The sequence below is a fragment of the Carassius carassius genome, chromosome 9 (genome assembly GCF_963082965.1).
Source record: "Carassius carassius chromosome 9, fCarCar2.1, whole genome shotgun sequence".
Classification (NCBI taxonomy): Eukaryota; Metazoa; Chordata; class Actinopteri; order Cypriniformes; family Cyprinidae; genus Carassius; species Carassius carassius.
In genome coordinates, this window is record NC_081763.1 from 2,867,720 (window position 1) to 2,891,108 (window position 23,389).

At 37.8% G+C, this 23,389-nt stretch overlaps 1 protein-coding gene across 1 annotated transcript; it reads right to left on the minus strand.

Annotated features, from left to right (window-relative positions):
* Positions 1 to 393: 393 nt before the first annotated feature.
* LOC132148716 (uncharacterized) lies at positions 394 to 10,296 on the minus strand. Its single transcript, XM_059557417.1, has 5 exons — positions 9,579 to 10,296; positions 9,054 to 9,242; positions 4,645 to 4,722; positions 4,311 to 4,558; positions 394 to 1,500 (listed from the first exon to the last, which is right to left on the minus strand). Exons 1-5 carry the CDS (start codon positions 10,294 to 10,296, stop codon positions 394 to 396), a joined length of 2,340 nt encoding a protein of 779 aa, XP_059413400.1.
* Between the last annotated feature and the right edge of the window lie 13,093 nt (positions 10,297 to 23,389).

Genomic DNA, 23,389 nt, shown 5'->3' on the forward strand with positions numbered 1-23,389 from the left:
ACTTGTGTAAGCAGAGTTTATTGAATAATCTTTGTAACAAAATACAACAATACAATATAAATGACTAATCAATTAACTAATTAATAAAATGAGTATATAAATGTCTTAAATGACTACTCTAAATAATTAAATGGAGTAATTAATGATAAATGATTATAAATGAATGATTGAATATAAAAGAAAGAACATAAAACACAACACAAATATATGGTTGTTCTCTTGTAGCAACACACACAGGTTCCTATGAAGATTCCTTGGATCCTTCAACAGAGAGTCTTCATTTTTTGTTTGAATTATTGTATTTTGTTTCTAGGTTAGTAAGTGCTCCAAGTACAATCACAATCAACTTTGCGAAGTAATACTTTAGTATTAATTGTAATTAAAATTGTAAACCTACTGACCACAATCTTTGCAACAGTATTCCCAGTTGGCTTCATCATCAGTATAGCACCACAGGTAATCATAGCCATGGTATCCACATAGGTGATTAGACCAGCAGGTCTTGTCCTTTACAGCTGAGAAGCAGTCATCAGAAGTACAGCACATATCATTATTGTTGCTTTGTGTGTAGCACCACTTATAATCTGAACCATATGTGGAACAGGCATAGTTGCTACGGCAGTACTCCCCATTTTTAGCTCTACTTCCCACCAGTGGAGGGCTGCAGTAGTCCCAGCTGTCGAAAAAGAAACCATAACCGATCCAGCACCAGTAGTAGTTGTTATCGTATGTGTTACAGGGGTGATCATACCTGCACCAGGACCCTCCAACTGTGAGGTGTGAGTGCTGGGAACTTCTGACAACCCTTTTCTGCGTGTGAGACATGTTCTGCACATCTGTGGCCATCTGGTCTACTTGGTTCAGATTTATTAATTTGTCAAACACAACCTGGACCTCATTAAATTTTTTACTGTCATCAAAACAATTACCAACAAAAATCTTAATTGAGTGATGAGTTTTTAACAGTTTACTATAGAGACTGCTGAGCTTATCATTCAGGTCTGAGACTCTCATCAGGCGTATGCCACCTTCTGGTTGGTTTTTCCCAATGTAGCTGAAGGAAAAAGACTTTGTGTCATTGTGGTGGTGTTTATAACAGATGGCTGTCCAGATGTGAGAGGGCACAGTCACTCTTTCTGGGTCTTCAGAGGTTCTCTTGTGTGGTATTTGTACATCGTCATCAGGTACTGTACCTGTGACAATGTAGACTGTTGCAGAACCACCATGACTGTCAAGCTTGCTTCTTAAGAAACTCCTCAGTGCACTCTCCCAGTTCTTCCAGTGGATACGGTTGAAAGACTCGTCTATAGGTGCAGTGTTGGTCAGTGTGAACGTTGCGATACGACCTTCGTTGCATTGGAAGCTGTTGGGGTTCAGGAGTCCATGATCATATCCAGAGTCTCTGTAGTCACTGCTGATGGCTTGATATTTTTTAATAATGTTTTCATCAGAGTCCCTCTCACGGACCATATGTTCAGTTCTGGATTCATTTTGGCAAATCTACATAAGAAATATAATGTTAGATGTTTAGTTTGATATATAGTTTTTTTACCACTTTTTCTTCGTTGTTTCTGAAAGGGATAGTTCACTTTCAAATTAAATTTTGGTATGTTTTAGCTTACCTCAAGGGCATCCAAGATGTAGGTGTCTTTGTTTCTGCAGTAGTTCCCATTTTGATATTTTTAGGTCAAACTGATCATGTCTGTGACTCAAACAATGGAGGTCTATGGTCACCACCTCAAAGAGCATGCACAGAGAAGTCCAAATTAAACAATTCCCCATCGCAAGTACACATTGATGACCTAAGACACGAAACGAGTGGTTTGTGTAAGAAAACTTACAGTATTTATACAACTGATCTGAGTGCGCGAGTGCTTCCTGATGTGACGTGTGCGCGCGTTCTGGCTTAGTCTGCGCAAGCGCGGAAAGTGACTGAAGTGATCTCTCGCGTGTGTACATCACTCATTGTTTACTGTTTATCCCCCAATACACCACCAATCTGTACTGTCTGAAATATAATGCAGTAATTGTAATTAATTAATTAGTTTATAATGCACCCTATAATCGTTGCGATTATAATAAATATACAACACATTACTCACTCTATTGACAGCGTACCATTGGGTCCCTCTGGCATTGGACGTCGCCTCCAGTTTATATGTGGCAAACTAAACACAACGTGCAAAACGCTGCGTCTCAACAGAGGAGAAAACTCAGGATCTTCAGTCAGGCAGGTGTGTGATGCGATACTGTCAATGTCCTCATCGTCGTCCAGTAGCTAGTTTTGGAATTGCTATGTTCCATTCGTGACAACATATGCTCTCCACTTCTGTTGGCATCTCACAACACTTGCTACTAAAACACCACCAATTTTCAAGAGATCTCTGTCTCGCTGAGGCTTGAAGACGTGCTGCTGCAGGGGATCGCTCCTGAGTACTTGATCTGTGTATTCTGGTTCAAATAAATATAGTTGTGAAAAAAATTCAACGTTGTCTGTTGATATATTGAAATCGTCCTCCATTGCAATTTCCTTTACGTCTAAATATGTTTAGATCTTCACAGTGAAAGGTAACACTTCCAAAATCTCTGTGTAAACCATATACAGTAAGTGTAAACAATAAGTGACGAATACACGCGAGATCACTTTCCGGTGCTTTCCGCGCTTGCGCAGACTAAGCCAGAGCGCGCACACGTCACATCAGGAAGCACTGAAAATTTTAAATGGCCATTAACCGGTTAATAACGTTATTTTATCGTTCCATTTCATTTTTGAAATTTGCTGTCAACCAGTCATGTATTCCAGTAGACTCGACATATGCAAATATGATGCTGAAGCCAACGAGTGAAATGTCCGTTCAGCTGTGAACTCATCATATGAGTAAATGATACATATGAGTCTCAATGACAATGCACCACCTTCAGGGCCGGATTAAGACCAAATTAGGCCTGATGACGAAGCGCAAAAGGGCCTATTTTTTCTCAGCTTTGGTGCATGTGCATTCGACACTCAAGCGCCAGCATGCTTAGCCTTTCCTGTCCAACTGAGGACCGCAGCTCTCCTTTTATTATTCCCAACTTTGAGAGGCTCCGCTCGCCAGGGGCTTTGGACATCATCATGCACAGATAGATATTTGTAATTCTTGTTCTTTTCTAAATACTGTTAATTAAAATTATTTTGTTGTGGAGTGAGGGGAACTAAAATAGCCTAGCAGAGCTTCTCAAATTTCCCGGAAGCGGAACAGTTTTCATTTGCTTTATTAACCTCAAAATAATTCTTAGAATGAAATTTGGAGTCCAACTTTCGGACTCATATACAGCGTTACTTATTATACATTTACTATCATTCTATATTCTTTATATTAAATAGCATCCAGATATGTCGGGAACATGGAAACATTTGGATTTGTGCCGAAAGAGAGGTAGGCATCAGCTTCACCTTAAATTAATTTGTTTTTGGATTGACGTTTTTATAGCCTAAACTAATAACTTAACCTAAACTAATAAAACATTTTGCATTAGACTTCAGGCATTTCAGCCTTTATTATTTCGGAAGTAATAGGGCTAATAAAATGCGACGTGAGCCGCAACTTTTTTTTTTTACTCTCAAAACGCAATCTTATAATGTTTTTTTTTAAAACAATGCAGCAAACATTTTTAAATATCTTAAAAATACTTGATAGATGTTTTTTTTTTTTGTTTGTTTTTTAATTAATGTAGCTTACATTTGGCCAAAAACTAGAGATGATGATGCTGTAGCCTATTGGCTGTGACTAAGCGTTAGATCTCTACTTTTTCCTTTTCTTTTTGAGTAAAGAAAACGCTATAATTTATTATTATTATATTATTAGGCAAATAATATTGTTTTTTAAAAATAACGTTATTAAATGGTATTTTTTCCACCCGAACTGATTTTGGAACGGTAATAATATCAGAGGAACGCAGAACAGAAACGTTAAAATATTGATTCTGCTCGGAGTGAACCGATTGATCGTTTTCAAGCCCTGGTCTCGTGTCTTAGGTCATCAATGTGTACTTACGATGGGGAATTGTTTCATTTGGACTCCTCTGTGCATGCTCTTTGAGGTGGTGACCATAGACCTCCATTGTATGAGTCACAGACAAGAACGGGTTGACCTAAAAATATAAAAATGGAAACTACTGCGGAAACAAAGAAACCTACATCTTGGATGCCCTGGAGGTAAGATAAAACATACAAATTTTTTTGAAAGTGAACTATCCCTTTAAGGAGTGCATAATGTAAATTGCTAATTAAAGTTTTTTGTTTGACAGTAAGTGAAGCACATGTTTACCTGTGGCTCGATGTGCCAGTTTTCTGTCCTTCCAGCAGTACTTGAGCATTCAGGGTCAAATGTGTAGGCGCTGTAGAGAGGGATCCTGTGATGAACTGAGTACAGAGTAGCGTAATAGTATTGATCATATTCAAGCTTCTGACAAATTTTCTTGGCATTCTGATCGATTCCTTCTGGTTCTGTGTCTTTGTAGAAGAATCCTTTACAGTCATCAAAGCTTTCGACCACTTTTGCCTGAGCACTGAATGCTCTCAGCACAATACAGGTAAACAGACCAAGAACAAACATGGTGTGAAGCTGCTCTTGTGTTATAGAGTAGAGACACCAGAAGTACAGTCAGAGTCAGCAATGTTCTTGTAGAAGCACAGCTTCTTATATCCACTGTTGGAGTCGGTGATGTTTTTGGGTGTGACTGAAATTAAAGAAGTAGAAGAAATGAGGAATATGATGGGAACTTTGCTTCATCGTTCTTTGGGGACTAATTTTAGAGATGTCACATGTACCGAAAAAAAATAGAGGGTTTTTAAATACTGCAGTATTTGCAATTTCCACTTCAATTTTCTGATACATTTTGTTCCACTTCTGTATCTGGAGCGAGAAGCAGGTGTTTTTGAAAGTCAGAGTATGTGTGTTTTCTCTCGCTTCATGGTTACTCAGAGTGTGTTTCTCTCATTAGTGAGCAAAAAGTTGGAAAAGTAAACCCTTGATAGGAGTCAGAATGCAAGCTTCTAGAGGCACATATCTCTGAAGTAATGATTTTAGGTAAAGCTGTGCAGAGCCAGCAATGGTTTCATTGGCAAACATCAATGCCTTGAATTTTATGCGAGCAACTACTGGTCGCCAGTGCAAACTGATAAACGGAGGTGCGACGTATAAATATATTACTCACATTCGTGTCGTTTCAAATAGGTAAGATATTCGTTCATCTACAGAGAAAAAAATTAAGATATTTTCCAATGGAATCTGTAGATGTCTAAAATAGAGGACTAAACCTGCAGAAATTAAAAATAAATAAATGTATATATAGATAAATAAATACATTTAATAAAAGGAAAATAAATAAATAAATGATGTGATAAAAACAAAAATAGTTCATTTGTAATAAAATTTTATCCTGAATTTATCTTTTAAATAACTTTTTCCTTTATGTATTTATTTTACATTTATTTGTATTCTTTTTAACTTTTATTTACTTTTATTTTTATATGTAATTTATTTATTTATTTTTAAAATGTATTTATTCATGCATTTATTTATTTATTATATGTATTTATTTATTTCCACATGCATTTATTTCCAGATTTATTTATTAATTTTTTTTAGCTTTTCCATGTGCAACATTTAAATGAGGTAGGCGGTCCTTGTGGATCACCGGCGAATCATTGGTTGAGAGCTCATGCAGAAGCATCCGATTAAACTAATTATAGAGATCGGAGTTTGAGAATTGGATGTGCCAGATCAACTGGAGAGATCCAATATATTTTCACAAATTCACATTATTATTTCTAATTATTTTATAGCAACTGAATTCAGTTTCTTATCCTCATAGTCCATCATTAAGCCCAGAACCATCATTTCTTTCCTTACCAAGCTAAAAGACGTGTTAACGTGCGTGTGGAGAACGTCTGCACGTCTGAACATCTGCACATCTACCTGTCTGAACGTCTGCACGTCTGAACGTCTGCAGACAGGCAGACATTAATCCTCATTTGTGGATTAATGCGTATTGGAGACGCGAACCGTTTATAATTGATTCTGTTCGATTTGGTGAACTGGTTCAAAAAGATCCGGTTACATCAAATGATTCGTTCATGAACCGGATATCACAAACTGCTTTGTTTTGAACTCTCTCTCAACAGACACGGAAGAGAAGACAATGCTGAATAAAGTCGTAGTTTTTGCTATTTTTGGACCAAAATGTATTTTCGATGCTTCAAAAAATTCTAACTGACCCTCTGATGTCACATGGACTACTTTGAAGATGTTTTTCTTACCTTTCTGGACATGGACAGTAGACCGTACACACAGCTTCAATGGAGGGACTGAGAGCTCTCGGACTAAATCTATCTTAAACTGTGTTCAGAAGATAAACGGAGATCTTACGGGTTTGGAACGACATGAGGGTGAGTTATTAATGACATAATTTAGATTCTTGGGTGAACTATTCCTTTAAGGATGATTCAAGAAATCTACCAAAGTGACAGAGAAAAACTGCAAAAGGACATTCAGGGCTATGTCCAAAAGGAATTTATTAATTGGGTGAACATGATTTTATCAGAGAACGTCTCGGAATCAACATCCTTTTTGATCATGGAGCAACATTCCAAAAAGATTTGAGGAATATACAGTTAAAATCAATTTTAGACTATAACCATGTAGAGCCTAAGCTCCAAGTCAATAAACAAACCACAGACAACAGCCATCACATCTTTATTATTTTTTTAACACAACATAGAATTGTCTTTCAAATGACTTGATAACTTGTATGTTTATCTGTGCTGACAGGTAAGTTCCAGTTTAGATCTTTTGGGGAATTTTGTGCAATTCCTTAGTTGGTAGCCTACATAACTTTATGCAGACATTAGTTTTAAGTAAAAAAAATTTTTTTTTGATAGATTTTTACATAATGCTTTATATGATATAAATCAATTATCATAGTAACATTCAGGTAATAATGAAAATATTTATTATGGGGGGGGGGGGGTGATTAATTATGATTTGATGAATATTGACGAATCAAGTTACAGGAAGTTAGGCTACTCATTTCACAGCGTAAGAAAGTAGCTTGACAAAAAGCCATATTGCTGAGGGACAATGTAGGACACCCCATGGGCAGACTCACTGATAGTGGTTTACCCATTTCTAGCACATACCACCTTACATGGTATATTAATAATGCCCTATTCCCCTAAACATGTGTAATTGCTGATGTATGCTCATGACAGAATTGACAGATGCACTTCCACTTACGATTTACTTTTTTATTAATTAAGCTATTAGCTTAATTCTAATTCTTAAGTCTTAGCTGTTTTATTAATTTTTCATTACAATTTATTCACTTTAAATAAATTATAATATAAAATTATAGGATTAAAATGAATTGTAGTTGCTCAACACCACAGGAAAAGTAAAAAAAAAAAGTCTGACATCACAACTCAAGGGAAGGGAATTCACTCATTCATTAATCCCTATATAGTGTATGGCAGTTGAGTTTACTATATCAGGAAGGAGTGAATAAATAAATAAGTGAACGGATTCGGACAGTGACGTATAGCCTACACTGCGCGTGAGACTTGGAGCTGTTGCAAAAACATTGCCATGTGTACTTTTATATTACATCTACCTAATTTTAGAAAATAATACTATTCAGGCGCGCTGGAAGCTGTTTCATGCGGGGGGGGGGGCTGAGGGCTGGGTTGGAAAATATGTGACGTCATTATGTTGTGACTGACGACATGAAATTTCTCTACTAGTCTTCTCCCCTGGCGTGATTGTTACTGTTTTATACACAAAAATTGTACTTGATGTACTTGTACTTTGATGTTTAATAAAATAAATTACAAAAATAATAATAAAAAAAATTATCTGTACTGATTAGGCTATGTGTTGTAGCCATTAAAGAAAACATATTTGGTTTCATATTTGTTTAAATATTATAGGCTAATGTAATTTTTTTATTTATTTAATCAATGTTTATTATGAAAGTGAGCATGCAGCATGAGAAAGATATGATACATCATGCGCAATAGCCTATGAGACATGGAGTGGGTAAGACATGATTTTGACCACTTTATTGAGTTTTGTTTTGTAGAAAGACTCTGTTTAAAAGATTTTCGGTTTGTATAAATTGTATCTTAATTTTGATCAATATTTGATCAACCCATTGCCTGTATTTAATAAACAAGCAAATATATTAGCAGACAATGTAATACGGTGCCGGCACATCACTTGTATTGCACGTGAACTGGAGGGCGCAGAAACTCACAGACACAGACAGTTTTGAGAAATATAGGCTATCTATTATAGAAAGCCTAAAAATGTCTACTTTTAAACGAAAATATTCAAAACGAAAAGAAATAGGCTACTCTCTGAATATGTAGGCTATAGCCTACCTAATCCATATGAAATGTGCATTTCTCTCTGGCGTTCATGGCGAGTCCGCATCGTCTTTCAGCGACACAGAAAACACCATTTTATTAATAAACAATTAAATGTCTCCTTGCTATTTTTGACAAATTCATAATCATTTCTTTAGCCAGTTCTTTGTGGCAAAATTATGCATGCGGTCGTGCGCCTGAGAGCGGCTAGTAAACGCCCATTATTCTGATCGGAACAAAGCATGACAAATTCTACATTTATTTCATTTTCTCCATAGAAATGAGAGGCCAAGTCACAAGTCAAATAATTTTTTTATTTACAATAATAGTGATTGTCGGAAGAGATGGCTTCCCTTGGCTTCAGGGAGAAAACGCCACTGAGAACGGGGATGGTCATTCTGAAAAAAAAACAAATGAAAAAAACAAAACAAACAAAAAAACAATTAAATATATATGTCATATATATTCACTAAATAATTATTCACTATTACTTAGTGATGTGCTGCCTTATGCTATGCTAGCCTAGGCCTCTTCAGCCACAGGACTACGGTGAATAGGCAACAGCATACAGAAATAAATAATGCTAAAATGCTCGGCGGCAGTATAAGGGATTTAAAACCATTTCTTACCTCAATTTAAAGTGCACCAAACATGGCCTTGCGTTCAGGTGTGTTGCTGATGAAGCTCCGAACAAGAGATGGTATATCCAGCCTATCCAGAATGTCACTATGTATGTGCATTAGCGCCAGATGTGTCAACCTCTTCTGGCTTGTGGTACTTCGGGTCCAGGTTTTCAGGCGTCTGAGAGCTGAGAATGATCTTTCTGATGGAGCAGCTGACACAGGTAGACATAAACAAAGCTCAATGAATGCCTCAACTTCTTTAAATAGCTCTCTAGTTTGGGGATGCAATGATGAAATGAATTCAGCAAGCTCTTTCACTGCAGTGAACCGTCTCTCCTTAGTTAGGTCACCCAGTAGAGTTAGTTGCATTTGTAGACGTGATCGATCAAACTTTTCCGGGAGTTGCATTTCTTCATTTAGACCAGACAGGTTTTGGTTTGCAGCTTCGATAAGAGTCGTTTCTCTTTGTGCAGCCACTTTAATTCCACTTTGATCAAATCTTCTTTTAAGCTCAGTTTGGATTAAGTCTACTGCTTCAAAGAACTGACGTCGCCACTGTGCTTCTCCAGATTTGCACACCAGAGCCTCTGGTTCTGAAGTGTTGCGGATGCGAGCTGGGGTTTTCCTCAATCTGGGGGGATTTGGCATTTTCAAATTGTTGCATCTTGCAGCGGTGTTAACCTTATCCATCAGCTCTTTGAAAGAGTCATCCCCCCGAAGTCTCTGCATATGTTGCTGGAGGACTGTGACACACTCAAGGGCTGCGCGTGCAGTTGATGTTTCACTCTGCAGACTTCGGGCCACTGCCTCAGAAGGCTCAAAAAGTGCCTGGCTGCACACTAATCCAAAATATGTCCTTGCTTGTTTAGCTTGTGTGCACAATCTGGATATCTTAGACCGAATCTCAGCCCTAACTGACTTGTCTCGCTCCAGAGTCTTTAGGGTCTCCAGTAGTGTAGCATATGCAGAGATGAATCTTGAAATCGCAGTGCTGCGGATGCACCATCGGGTTGGGCAAAGCCCCAGAAGATTGCACACCACATCTTCAGAGCCAAACAGAGACCTGAACAACTGTTTACGTTTGGCTGATTCTGAAATGACAACAGACACTCCCTGAACAAAATTCAACGTGTCTGCAATGAGTCTCACTTCCCTTGCTTCCTCTTGCAGAACGAGGTCCAAAGCATGGTTACTGCAATGCACATATAGGGACACTGGACACTCTGCTTTTAGCTTTGCCTGAACACCATTTATACGGCCAGACATGTTGGACGCGCCATCAAAACAATATCCTGCCAAACGTTCCAGAGGTATGTTTAAACGGATAAATATGTCCTTGATGCATGAAAACAATGTTTCTGCAGATGAGTCACTGGTGTTATAAAATCCAAGAAAGACGTTTTGTGCCCTTAAATCTGAATCCACAAACTGCAAACAACATGAAAATTGCTCGCTCGCGCTGATATCGGTTGTTCCGTCTGCTGTGAGTCCAAAGAAAGAACAGTGGCTGATTTGAGACATGATTTCACGTTGTATGGCATGAGCAAACATCCCGAGAATTTCGTTTTGAATTGTATCGGACATCCAATTGTCTCTGCGTAACATCCATTCTCTTTCTTTCGGGAGAGCGTGTGTCCTCTCCAGCATTAACTGCCAGAGGACTCCATCCCGGTGAGCGTGCCCTCTAAGTGGCAACCCTTCGCGGCCCAGGAGCTTGATTGAGCGGAGGAAAAGCTCCAGCACAGCCCTAGCCGTTGCCTGGTCTCGAGCGGCAATATCCGAGATCACAGCGTTGATTGGTGTTATTTTTAAGGATTCCAAAGCACGCACTGAATCCGAGTGCAATTCGGATAACTCATGTTGAGCAAATTTTTCACGTGCTTTCTTCCAGTTACTATATCCACCACCAGCCTTTACGAAGGAGCTTTGATTGTCGTTGGTGATGCGCAGTAATCCTTTATCCGTCGCTTTAGCACATATAAAACAAATCACAGAGTCAGATTCTCTAATATAATGCAGCCATTTCCATTTGTCAAACCATCCACATTGAAATGAATGCTCGAACGTTTCCCCACCAAATCTCCTGCCTGGAAATTTAATCCGGGGTTGGTAGGGCTTGTCAGCTTCCCTGGCAGCCATCCGATCATGTGTCCCGACCTCAGCAGAACCCATGTTATCGTCCAGCTCACAAACCTCGCTGCTCGCGGATGCTGACATAGGCCTACTAACAGCTCTAGTCTGAACCGAGTTTGTGTCAGTGTCAGTCTTTGGCGAGGGTTCAGTCGCCGTTTCATCGACGTTATTGTTGACATCCTTTGTTTGAGAAGAATTCCCATCACTATTTTTACTTTTCTTAACTGTGTTACCCGAAAAAAAGTCCGAAATACGTTTCTGCTGCTTATTGCTAGCCATGACCAAACAAGTGTGAGATGACGGAAGCACTACCTGAGGAGGCTAGGTAAGTCTTTTATCAACGAAATATTAAAATAATTAATCATTAGTTTATATCTTATACACTATATCTTAATCCCATATTAAACACGTTATGTCTGTTTTTTTATTATTATTTTCACGTTTTTAAGTACAATATTAGGTTAGTCCACAGCCCCACACCAGGGGGGGCTGATGCTATGACGGGGGGGGCTGCAGCCCCCGCAGCACCCCCCTTCCCGCGCCATTGATACTAATAGCAATAATACTCAAAATTACTTTATATTGCAGTTATACATACCTCCCACGTCAGCTTTGTGGTTTCATCGATAGTAGCCTATATAGTAATAATAATAATATATATATATATTTTGTAATGCTTTTATGTTCATAATCATTAATTGCTATTAAAAAACGTACTGAGAACAAAAATAAACACACATAAACGTTCATAATTATGTATTTATTACTTTTAGTATCTTGACACTTGCTCAAGCAGCGTTTTGAGCTCAGATAAGATGGTTGTTGAGCGTCCACAGGCGACTGTTAATTTTACATCGGAATACACTACCTGTTATTAACGGAAAAATGTAAATTATCCACCAAATTATCATTTTTGTAAGTTAACAACGATGCCACCTCAGTAAATTAGTCAAATAGTAAACGGAGTTATTGCCTACATAACATATTTTAATATAAATAATGTAGGAAAAACGTTAAAACAGAAATAATAAAGATGTAAACTTTATCTCTCATTCAAACTCGCTCGCTCCCGCTCTCGCATTAGCGTGCTGAACTGTCAAGTAATGTTCGTTTGGCTGCCTGGGGCTCGAGGATATAGAGCCATCAACTTTTTTTGAGCAAGCATTGATTTTGCGTGACACAGTCTCAATTTGCGGGACGCATGAATTGGGCTTCAAACGCTGTGCGCGCACGCGCTACGCGGGACGGGTGGTCACCCTAGTCTAGGCCTATTACAAGGAGAGATATTTTATATACAGATATAGGACAATATTTTCTGCATGTCATGCAGGGCTACGTAAGTTTACATCATTTGTTTATGCTTATTTTTCCATTAGGGTCAGTGAATAAACACAAACTCGTGATTTTACACAAAATATGATAATTCACTGTCTATTTTAGTAAGACATCAGATAAATCTGAAAGTGTGTTTTAAAGCAAAACGAAGACGACAAATAAGACAATAATATAAGCTACCAAATAGCCTATAACCATTGGGTTTTGTGCGTGCAAATGTATGACTGCATGGGCTACATTTAATAGAGTGCTCGGCTTTATAAAAACTTTAGTGTAGCTCTATTAAATGGTACGTTTATGTTAAACAATTTTAATTAAAAGAATAGCAGTAACTGGCAATCAGAAATATGCTAATTAATTTTAGTTTAAAATCCAATAAGCTTTAAAGTATGGGATTAATATCCTGCCATGATTCAAAACTGAAAAAAAAGTTCTGAAAGGTTGAAACTGAGTGTTCGAAAACTCAAAATCTTACAAAAGAAAGTTTAGCAAGATGGAAAAATAAGATTTGCAAGCTTGCAAAATGTAAAAAAATAAAAATATCTCTGCAAACATTTTGTTTTTGAGATTTCCTTCTTCAGAACTGCAACATTTTTTTTTACGATGTTGCGAAAATAATTTTTCTGAATTTCAAATTTGTCACTGTTCTCCCACTGTATTAGTTTGTTTTCCTGGTTTGAAACCTTGTAAATGGTGATATGAAAACTGGTGTGCGAATGTGTGAAAAAAAGTTTTGAAACTCTGAAAACAGAGTTTTGCAAGTTTGCAAAGTGGTAAAAAAATAAAATCTCTGCAAACATAATTTTGTGTTTGAGTTTTCCTTCTTCAGAAGTCCAACATTTTTTTACGGTGTTGTGCAATAATTTTTTGAGAGTTTCGAATTTGTCACTGTTCTCCCAGTGTATAATTTGTTTTCCAGATTTGAAACCTTTTAAATAGTGATCTGAAAACTGGTGTGCGAGTAGGTGAAAAAAAGTTTTGAAACGGCAAAACTGAGGTTCGAAATGGCGAAACTTATTACATTACATTATATTTGCACCCCTATTGCAGACAATTTTTTCAGAGCCGAGTTTACAACAACCACTTTGTGAATATACGCCCACACAGTTGCGAGCTTGCGACTCACGTGATTTGTGGCAGCGTTGTCACGCAGCTCTGCTCTGAAACTCTGAAACTCAGACTGAGCGAAAATTAAGCTTTGCAACGTCGCAACTAAAAAAAAGCCTGGAGGGAGGGCCTTCTGCTCTTGGCCAATGCTTTGCTGTCTGCTGAGGTACAGTCCAATCACAAGTCGTATTTACTGGAAAGGTGGCATTGACCGACTGCTCCGCCAATAATGAAATTGCACAGGATACGCAAACAGTGGATGCACAGATCTCTGGCCACAAGGCGGTCCCGTCTAGTATGGCGTGCGGTCCAGTCCTAAAATAAGGTTGCCGACTTCTTCTTAGTGATTCTCCAGTCAGAGATTACTAAACCGAGCGTCTGCTAGCTGCCTCACGTCACAGAGGTCAGCTAATTCTTAGCACATAGAGAGTCTTTCACCTAGATGTCACACTATAGAGACTGTGTCTGTTCCCTGAACTAGAAAATACAAAAAACGTGCAAACCAAGTTAAGATTAACAATTTAATTGAGGTTCAACATATAAAAAACAGATGCAATATGGACAAACAAATGATAAAGCTTGGCTTATTGAATACCAGATCCCTTTCTACGAAAACAATTTTTGTAAATAATATGACCACTGATCATAATATGGATGTGCTCTGTTTCACAGAAACCTGGCTAAAACCTGATGATGTCCACCCCCCAAGATTACTGTTATAAACATGAGCTGCGTCTAAAAGGCAAAGGGGAGGTGTTGCTTCAATTTATAACAACGTTTTCAGGATTTCTCAGAGGGCAGGCTTCAAGTATAACTCGTTTGAAGTAATGGTGCTTCATATAACATTATCCAGAGAAACAAATGTTAATGATAAATCCCCTGTTATGTTTGTACTGGCTACTGTATACAGGCCACCAGGGCACCATACAGACTTTATTAAAGAGTTTGGTGATTTTACATCCGAGTTAGTTTTGGCTTCAGATAAAGTTTTAATAGTTGGTGATTGTAATATCAATGTTGATAATGAAAACGATGCATTGGGATCAGCATTTATAGACATTCTAAACTCTATTGGGGTTAGACAACACGTTTCAGGACCTACTCATTGTCGAAATCATACTCTAGATTTAATACTGTCACATGGAATTGATGTTGATAGTGTTGAAATTATTCAGCCAAGTGATGATATCTCAGATCATTATTTAGTTCTGTGCAAACTTCATATAGCCAAAATTGTAAATTATACTTCTTGTTACAAGTATGGAAGAACCATCACTTCTACCATAAAAGACTGCTTTTTAAGTTATCTTCCTGATGTATCCAAATTCCTTAGCATATCCAAAACCTCAGAACAACTTGATGATGTAACAGAAACTATGGACTCTCTCTTTTCTAGCACTTTAAATACAGTTGCTCCTCTTCACTTAAGGAAGGTTAAGGAAAACAGTTTGACGTCATGGTATAATGAGCATACTCGCACCCTAAAGAGAGCAGCCCGAAAAATGGAGCGCAGCTGGAGGAAAACAAAACTAGAGGTATTTCGTATTGCTTGGCAGGAAAGTAACCTATCCTACAGAAAAGCATTAAAAACTGCTAGATCCGATTACTTTTCTTCGCTTTTAGAAGAAAACAAACATAACCCCAGGTATTTATTCAATACAGTGGCTAAATTAACGAAAAATAAAGCCTCAACAAGTGTTGACATTTCCCAACACCACAGCAGTAATGACTTTATGAACTACTTTACCTCTAAAATCGATACTATTATTATTCAGCCGTCAGCTACAGTATCGCATCAGACAGTGCACTATAGACCCCCTGAGGAACAGTTCCACTCATTCTCTACTATGGGAGAGGAAGAATTGTATAAACTTGTTAAATCATCTAAACCAACAACATGTATGTTAGACCCTATACCATCTAAGCTCCTAAAAGAGGTGCTTCCAGAAGTCATAGATCCTCTTCTGACTATTATTAATTCCTCATTGTCATTAGGATATGTCCCCAAAACCTTCAAACTGGCTGTTATTAAGCCTCTAATCAAAAAGCCACAACTTGACCCCAAAGAACTAGTTAATTATAGACCAATCTTGAATCTCCCTTTTTTGTCCAAGATACTAGAAAAGGTGGTATCCTCACAATTATATTCCTTCTTAGAGAAAAATGGTATATGTGAGGATTTCCAGTCAGGATTTAGACCGTCTCATAGTACTGAGACTGCTCTCCTTAGAGTTACAAATGATATGCTCTTATCATCTGATCGTGGGTGTATCTCTCTATTAGTTTTATTGGATCTTAGTGCTGCGTTTGACACAATTGACCACAACATTCTTTTGCATAGACTTGAACACTTTGTTGGCATCAATGGAAGTGCATTAGCATGGTTTAAATCGTACTTATATGACCGCCATCAGTTCGTAGCAGTGAATGAAACATGGTGTTAGCTTTCACTGTTATGCTGATGATACTCAGCTCTATTTTTCTTTGCGGCCCGGTGAAACACACCAATTTGAAAAACTAATGGAATGCATAGTCGATATAAAAAACTGGATGACGAGTAATTTCTTACTGCTAAATTCTGAAAAAACAGAGGTGTTAATTATAGGACCTAAAAACTCTGCTTGTAATAACCTAGAACACTGTCTAAGACTTGATGGTTGCTCTGTCAATTCTTCGTCATCAGTTAGGAACCTAGGTGTGCTATTTGATCGCAATCTTTCCTTAGAAAGCCACATTTCTAGCATTTGTAAAACTGCATTTTTCCATCTCAAAAATATATCTAAATTACGGCCTATGCTCTCAATGTCAAATGCAGAAATGTTAATCCATACATTTATGGCCTCAAGGTTAGATTATTGTAATGCTTTATTGGGTGGTTGTTCTGCACGCTTAGTAAACAAACTACAGCTAGTCCAAAATGCAGCAGCAAGAAATCTTACTAGAACCATGAAGTATGACCATATTAGCCCGGTCCTGTCAACACTGCACTGGCTCCCTATCAAACATCGTATAGATTTTAAAATATTGCTTATTACTTATAAAGCCCTGAATGGTTTTGCACCTCAGTATTTGAATGAGCTACTTTTACATTATAATCCTCTACGTCCGCTACGTTCTCAAAACTCAGACAATTTGATAATACCTAGAATATCAAAATTAACTGCGGGCGGCAGATCCTTTTCCTATTTGGCACCTAAACTCTGGAATAACCTACCTAACATTGTTCGGGAGGCAGACACACTCTTGCAGTTTAAATCTAGATTAAAGACCCATCTCTTTAACCTGGCTTACACATAACATACTAATATGCTTTTAACATCCAAATCCGTTAAAGGATTTTTTGGCTGCATTAATTAGGTAAACGGAACCGGAAACACTTACCATAACACCCTATGTACTTGCTACATCATTAGAAGAATGGCATCTACGCTAATATTTGTCTGTTTCTCTCTTATTCCGAGGTCACCATAGCCACCAGATCCAGTCTGTATCCAGATCAGAGGGTCACTGCAGTCACACGAATCCAGTACGTATCCAGACCAGATGGTGGATCAGCACCTAGAAAGGACCTCTACTGCCCTGAAAGACAGCGGAGATCAGGACAACTAGAGCCCCAGATACAGATCCCCTGTAAAGACCTTGTCTCAGAGGACCACCAGGACAAGACCAAAGGAAACAGATGATTCTTCTGCACAATCTGACTTTGCTGCAGCCTGGAATTGAACTACTGGTTTCGTCTGGTCAGAGGAGAACTGGCCCCCCAACTGAGCCTGGTTTCTCCAAAGGTTTTTTTCTCCATTCTGTCACCGATGGAGTTTCGGTTCCTTGCCGCTGTCGCCTCTGGCTTGCTTAGTTGGGGTCACTTCATCTACAGCGATATCGTTGACTTTATTGCAAATAAATGCACTGACACTATTTAACTGAACAGAGAAGACATCACTGAATTCAATGATGAACTGCCTTTAACTATCATTTTGCATTATTGACACACTGTTTTCCTAATGAATGTTGTTCAGTTGCTTTGACGCAATGTATTTTGTTTAAAGTGCTATATAAATAAAGGTGACTTGACTTGACTTTCCTCAGCAAAGGAATCACTTTTCTCACGCAGTGAACGACTCACTTTCCTCACACAGCGAATGACTCAGTTTCCTCAGCGAACGAATCACTTTCCTCACGCAGCGAACGACCGACTTTCCTCACGCAACGAACGACTCACTTTGCTCACGCAGTGGACCACTGACTCTCTCTTCATGTAGAGACCAAATATTACAATTAAAGTGACTTCTATAGTGCATCCAAAAGAATATTTAGATATTATTGTTTAAATATTCAGAAAGGTGTACAGTGTATTTTTTTTTACTTTCATTAAAATATTTCATTATGTTAGTATTTCATCATGTTAGTATTAATAAATACAGTTAGAATGTCCTTATAATTTAAGCCATGAAAAAAAAAATGTTTTACATTTTTATATTCATTGCACATAAAAAAATGCTTGAGTATCAGCACATGTGCGCAAGCACAAATTTGCTATTAATTTTATAGCTACAACAGTGCATAGTAGTTTCGTTCCTTGATATAATCAGATTTTCAACGAATCAAGTGAGCCAGTGATTAAACAGTCCATTCAGATGGATTCACTTGCTTCCTCTCTAATGGAATCAGCCGTTTTGAACGAAAAGTTTGATTTGAACGATTCAATAAATACTTAAAACATGGTTTTGCTTTCACCTACTGGCGGTTTTATTGTCATCATTATTTATCCATGACAAGCCTAAACCAGACAAGGTGCTAGCACTAGCCTACTACCAGCACAAAAACACATTTAGCAAAATATTTAACAAAATTCATCAATTTCATGCCCCAGTAGGAAAAAAGCTCATAAATAACATGAGTCTACGTGATGTGATATTTGCGTGTGCGTCTCCATATAAAATAAATAGAGATGTACATGCACGTATACACGTGTTATCTGTCGTGCTTTCAGTCTCGTCACCGCATGAAACATTTAGAGCGCCAAACGAAGGGCGCTTTTGAAGTGTGAATGCGTCACCGCGGTGCGACAAGGCTGATGAGTTTTCAAAGCGACTTCAAATACGTCCTTCATTTCCAGGCGGGCAGGGTTTCATATTTTATTGAAGCATCAGGCAATCTTTTACTGTCTATGAGGCAATCGGGGGGAAGTGGAGGCATAAAGTCAAGGGAGAAGCCCATAGAGAGTCCATAAAAGCAATTGGAGAAAATTATTCAACAACGTCTGCAAGATTTGGTGGGTGATTCAGATTCCTCTTGGCACAGCGATTAGAAGACTTACAATTGTCAGACAGGTTGCTCACATAACTTCTACGTCATCAAGCTCAGTTTGAGTCTGCGCAGCACACTCGACCCCCAGGAAGTGCGTGCTTCTAATTGACTTCAATTGTCTCCGTTGAATTCAATGGGGTCGCTGTGTCCATTTCTTTTACTGTCTATGTTCATTTCCCATGAAAATGAAGTGTACATCTTATGGACACTTCGCACCCTCCATATCCCAGAATCGCAGATGACGACGGTGTTTATATTCAAAGAACAAGGGAGGTGAGAGTTCTGCAGGGGACTTCATACTGAAATGTAAGTACTGTGTTTTCATTTACTCAAATATCTAGCGAAAGTGTTAAAAGCCAGTTTTTTTTACATAAAGCCCAAAAACGTGTGTCATATTTTCTAATGTTAAGATTTTGTATTTTTCATAAATTTTTCATTTTCGGGAAGTCGTGGCCTAGTGGTTAGAGAGTTTGACTTCTAACCCTGGGGTTTTGGGTTCGAATCTCGGGCTGGCAATACCATGACTGAGGTGCCCTTGAGCAAGGCATCGAACCCCCAGCTGCTCCCCGGGCGCCGCAGCATAAATGATGCCCACTGCTCCGGGTGTGTGTTCACAGTGTGTGTGTGTGTGTGTGTGTGTTCACTGCTCTGTGTGTGTGCACTTTGGATGGGTTAAATACAGAGCACGAATTCTGAGTATGGGTCACCATACTTGGCTGAATGTAACGTCACACATAAGTGTTTCCATTTTCTCATTTTAGTACTATTCTGGAGAAAGTGAGCCTGCTGGGGAAAGACTTAATACAAAGTTAATAGACAATTTTTAGCTGAAATTCATTGTGCTGCTGTTGTTGTTACCAGGCATGGTTTATTTGCTTAGTGTCCTAGGACAGGTGATGTACATCAAACTCCAGAGAGAGAGAGAGAGAGAGAGAGAGGGATGCACAAGCTTTCTCTTCTTGAGAGAATACTTAACAAATACATTCTTCATTGGCCAAGAGAAAACAGTGGTAAAATAATGGATACATTACAGTTTTTCAATATCTTTTTTAAATGTCATATTGTCAATGAAACAACCTAATATCTGTAGTTTATTTTTGTGGTGCAAGTTGTATACATTCTTCTTTTTTTGTCTGTAATTTGTTCATAAGGACTTTTTGTAACTTTTTTTTTTGAATATGCATGTGTAAATAGAAGAGAAGTGTACGTTGTTAATTTGTTAAATGCAGCTTATAATTTTTTTCACAAAACATTATTTTATTTTCTCATCCTGTAAATATTTTTTTACACATTAAAACAAATTGCTCTATAACTGAAAGTACTTTTTACAACCATTTACAGCATAGCTTGTAAAACATCATCAGTTTGAGCCCAGCGCTGCCTCCATGTGTTCTGGGGTCTTCAGGAGGTCAATCTCTTGGTCAATGGCCAGCACATCCTCAGAGACTCAGAGGACAATGCGGTGACAGTCGAACGAGGCACATGTCAAACACTCTGGAGACCATCTTTATGATGTACCACTAGCAAACAGATCAGAAACACCAGGGTCTGGATCGTGGCATGACTGTTGGCGTTCACTTCTTAGAAGATACAGCAGCACTGTCAGGGCCTCGCTGCTCAGCCGAAAACCATTAAACACCTGTCCAGCACTGACACATTCAGCTTTATCCTGCAGTACAGGGGTCATGTCTGATTTAGGGAAAGAAGGAAAAGAGAAATTGTTTAGCGCTATGACAACATAATTAGTAGAATAAATATTGAGATACTTAATTAAACTACTTTTATTAACTAACAATACCATATTGGATAAAATACACTAGTCATGTTTAAACCCCCCTAAAATGAAAATTGCAAACCTGGAACTACTTAAGGGTGAGCAAAATATCACAAAATTTTCATTTTTGGCTGAACTATCCTTTAGGTAAAAGTATTATCTTGCATACTTTAACATACTTAAGGTATTGAGAGTAAAATTAAAGGTATGTACAGTAGTATTCGGAAAAATAATTTGTCAGGATGATTTTACATTAATATTACTTCTGCGCTACTCTGTATGTTGCAGTTTAATTCTAAATATGTTCAATGTTATTCAATTTAAAGTTGCCTAGTAAATATAATGTTGGGTAGTTTAATCTACAACAATGCAACATGCAAAAGACTGCAAAAGACATATTTTTGTAGTGCTGCAGTCTTGTGAGAAAAACACAACAAAACGTAGACTTTATATTTGTACGAGTAAACTTAACTAATGTACTTCCTTACAGTCCACCCCTGATTAAAGTTACAACATTTATTCTCAGAGTATTAAATTCAAACAGAGCACTGCTCAGCTGTGATATCTGCTGCTGAACATCAAGCTTTATTACGCACTTTTTTTCAGTTTTATTTTTAGGCTTAACTGCTTAAAAATGGGTTGCAAACCTGTCTACATATGATCACCTTGGTCAAGACAATAAACTATATAAAATCATACTTTCTTAAGATATCAGTCAGCATTTGAACTGCTATGTGTGTGTGTATTTTGTAGTTTTTCATATGTATCATTACATCTTAAGTTGTAATCCGACAAAGGACGCAGCAAACCATTGTAACTTATTTGGCCTCGGTCTTAGCGGAGTCTGAGGTCCATCACCATCTCCTCCATTATGACATAAAACATAAAAGCAAAAATTTGCAATTTTGGCTCCACCTGTGCTGGCAGGATTGTGGTCTTGTCAGTGCTTCTCTCGTACTGTTGCTATGCGTGGTAATCGGAAACACATGGTGGCGGAATTAGGAAATCCAACAAAAGCGGAGCATCTCGTGCACTTCGGAGGGCCCTTCATGCACTTTGGAGACCTGGTCTTCGAAGTCCGTGGCCTTCGAAGTGTGTACACTCAACTTTGGGACACAGCTTGTGTGTCACAATCATCAGCTGGAGTGCCCATGAACTCCTATAGAGGGCACTCCACTCAGGACCCTGGCATTTCATATTTCCATTCACAACTCCATTTACCATAATCCCGTGCTTGGGGCTAATCACCACCAGGTGATCCCCATTACCACTTCCCTATATAAACTGTGTTTGGACTCTCCTATAGTGCGGAGTCTTGTTTAGTTCTGTCTGGCATTTCCGAGCGTTTTCCCTGTGTTTGTTCCTTCCGTGTTTGACTTTGTATTGTTTATACCAACTGTGATTCTCTGCTGCCTGCCCCGACCTCTGCTTGTTATTGTTGCTGATTCTGGATATTCCTGACATACTTTATGCTGTGCTCTGATTACTGCCTATCTGACCATTCTCTTTATTAAACCACTGCTTGTAAAGTGCATTTGCAGCTTTTGACCGCTGAGTGGCGCCATAACCACAAGTTATCAAACAAGTGCATCAAAGCACATTTTCGCAAATAGATGTTAGCTTTGCCGCGCTGATGTCTTCAGTCACAGAAAATGAAAGAAAAACACTATAATTTAAATATTTAATATTCACAGATGAAAGTTTGGTACTTATGAAGTTATGTGCATTTCTTAAAACGAATTCAAGCAGGATAAATGTCAAGCCTGTGCCTGAGTCTGTGCTTATATTTTCTAAGCTACATGGTATTAAACCATATTTTAGATTTGACACATTTAAAAGGTGTGCAGTATTATTTTTATTATATTAATTATGCGTTATATTATTCAAAAGAAATTGTGGTTTACTTTGCATCGGAGCATTAAAAGTGGTAGCCTATTTTAGGGGGGTAGGCTACATCGATTTATATGCAAAATGTCAATATTTTCATATATTATGCTTATATTTAATTTATATTTTAAATATAAATATATTTTTTCCTTTAATAAAACAATATGCATTTTTGTTATTCGTTACCTGTCCTTTATTTTGACATAACTTATTGGGAAAAAGACATTTGTCTGTAAACTGATTAAGAAATTGTTGCATGTTTAAATATGAAGCACTGTATAATTTCGTTCCCATTATTTAGGCCTAATTTGCCTACAACAAGAAACAAATAAAATTAAACCTGCATGATTAAATCTTTGAAACTCAAAGAATGGACGGATTAATAAAATGTCCTCACGATTAAACTCAAGTTCTCTCATTATAATCAACAAAATTCACACAATGTAAAAAAGAGCTTTAGTAATTGACAACTTAAAGGCAGGGTAGGTAAAAAATGTATAAAAAACTTTTTTTCCAAATTTGTTTAAACTTTATTTATATATCAATACATAATTAAAATGTAAGTACTCTGAAAAAGAAAGTATAAAAATCGAGTGTCTGTAGACCTCTCACGACTGTTTTAAAGACAGCTCATTATTTCCATTCACTCCACCCCCTCCCTTCTGGGCTCCTTCCAAAGCCTCTACTACGGCTCGCTAAGTAATGTTATGTTAGCTATATTATGCAGCTACGTGTGCTAATGACACATGCTTCATGAAAAAATAAACAAAAACATATGTATGATCAAAATACAAAAAGAAAGATTTACCTGTCCAG

What these genes read in the sequence shown, in the direction of transcription:
- LOC132148716 (XM_059557417.1), bottom strand. Translation starts at nt 10,296, where the DNA reads ATGTCTGGCCGTATAAATGGTGTTCAGGCAAAGCTAAAAGCAGAGTGT. An exon ending in TGGAGAAGCACAGTGGCGAC is followed by an intron (nt 9,243 to 9,578) that starts GTCAGTTCTTTG and finishes TACCTGTGTCAG; the next exon opens with CTGCTCCATCAGAAAGATCA. An exon ending in GAACATTGCTGACTCTGACT is followed by an intron (nt 4,559 to 4,644) that starts GTACTTCTGGTG and finishes TTGTGCTGAGAG; the next exon opens with CATTCAGTGCTCAGGCAAAA.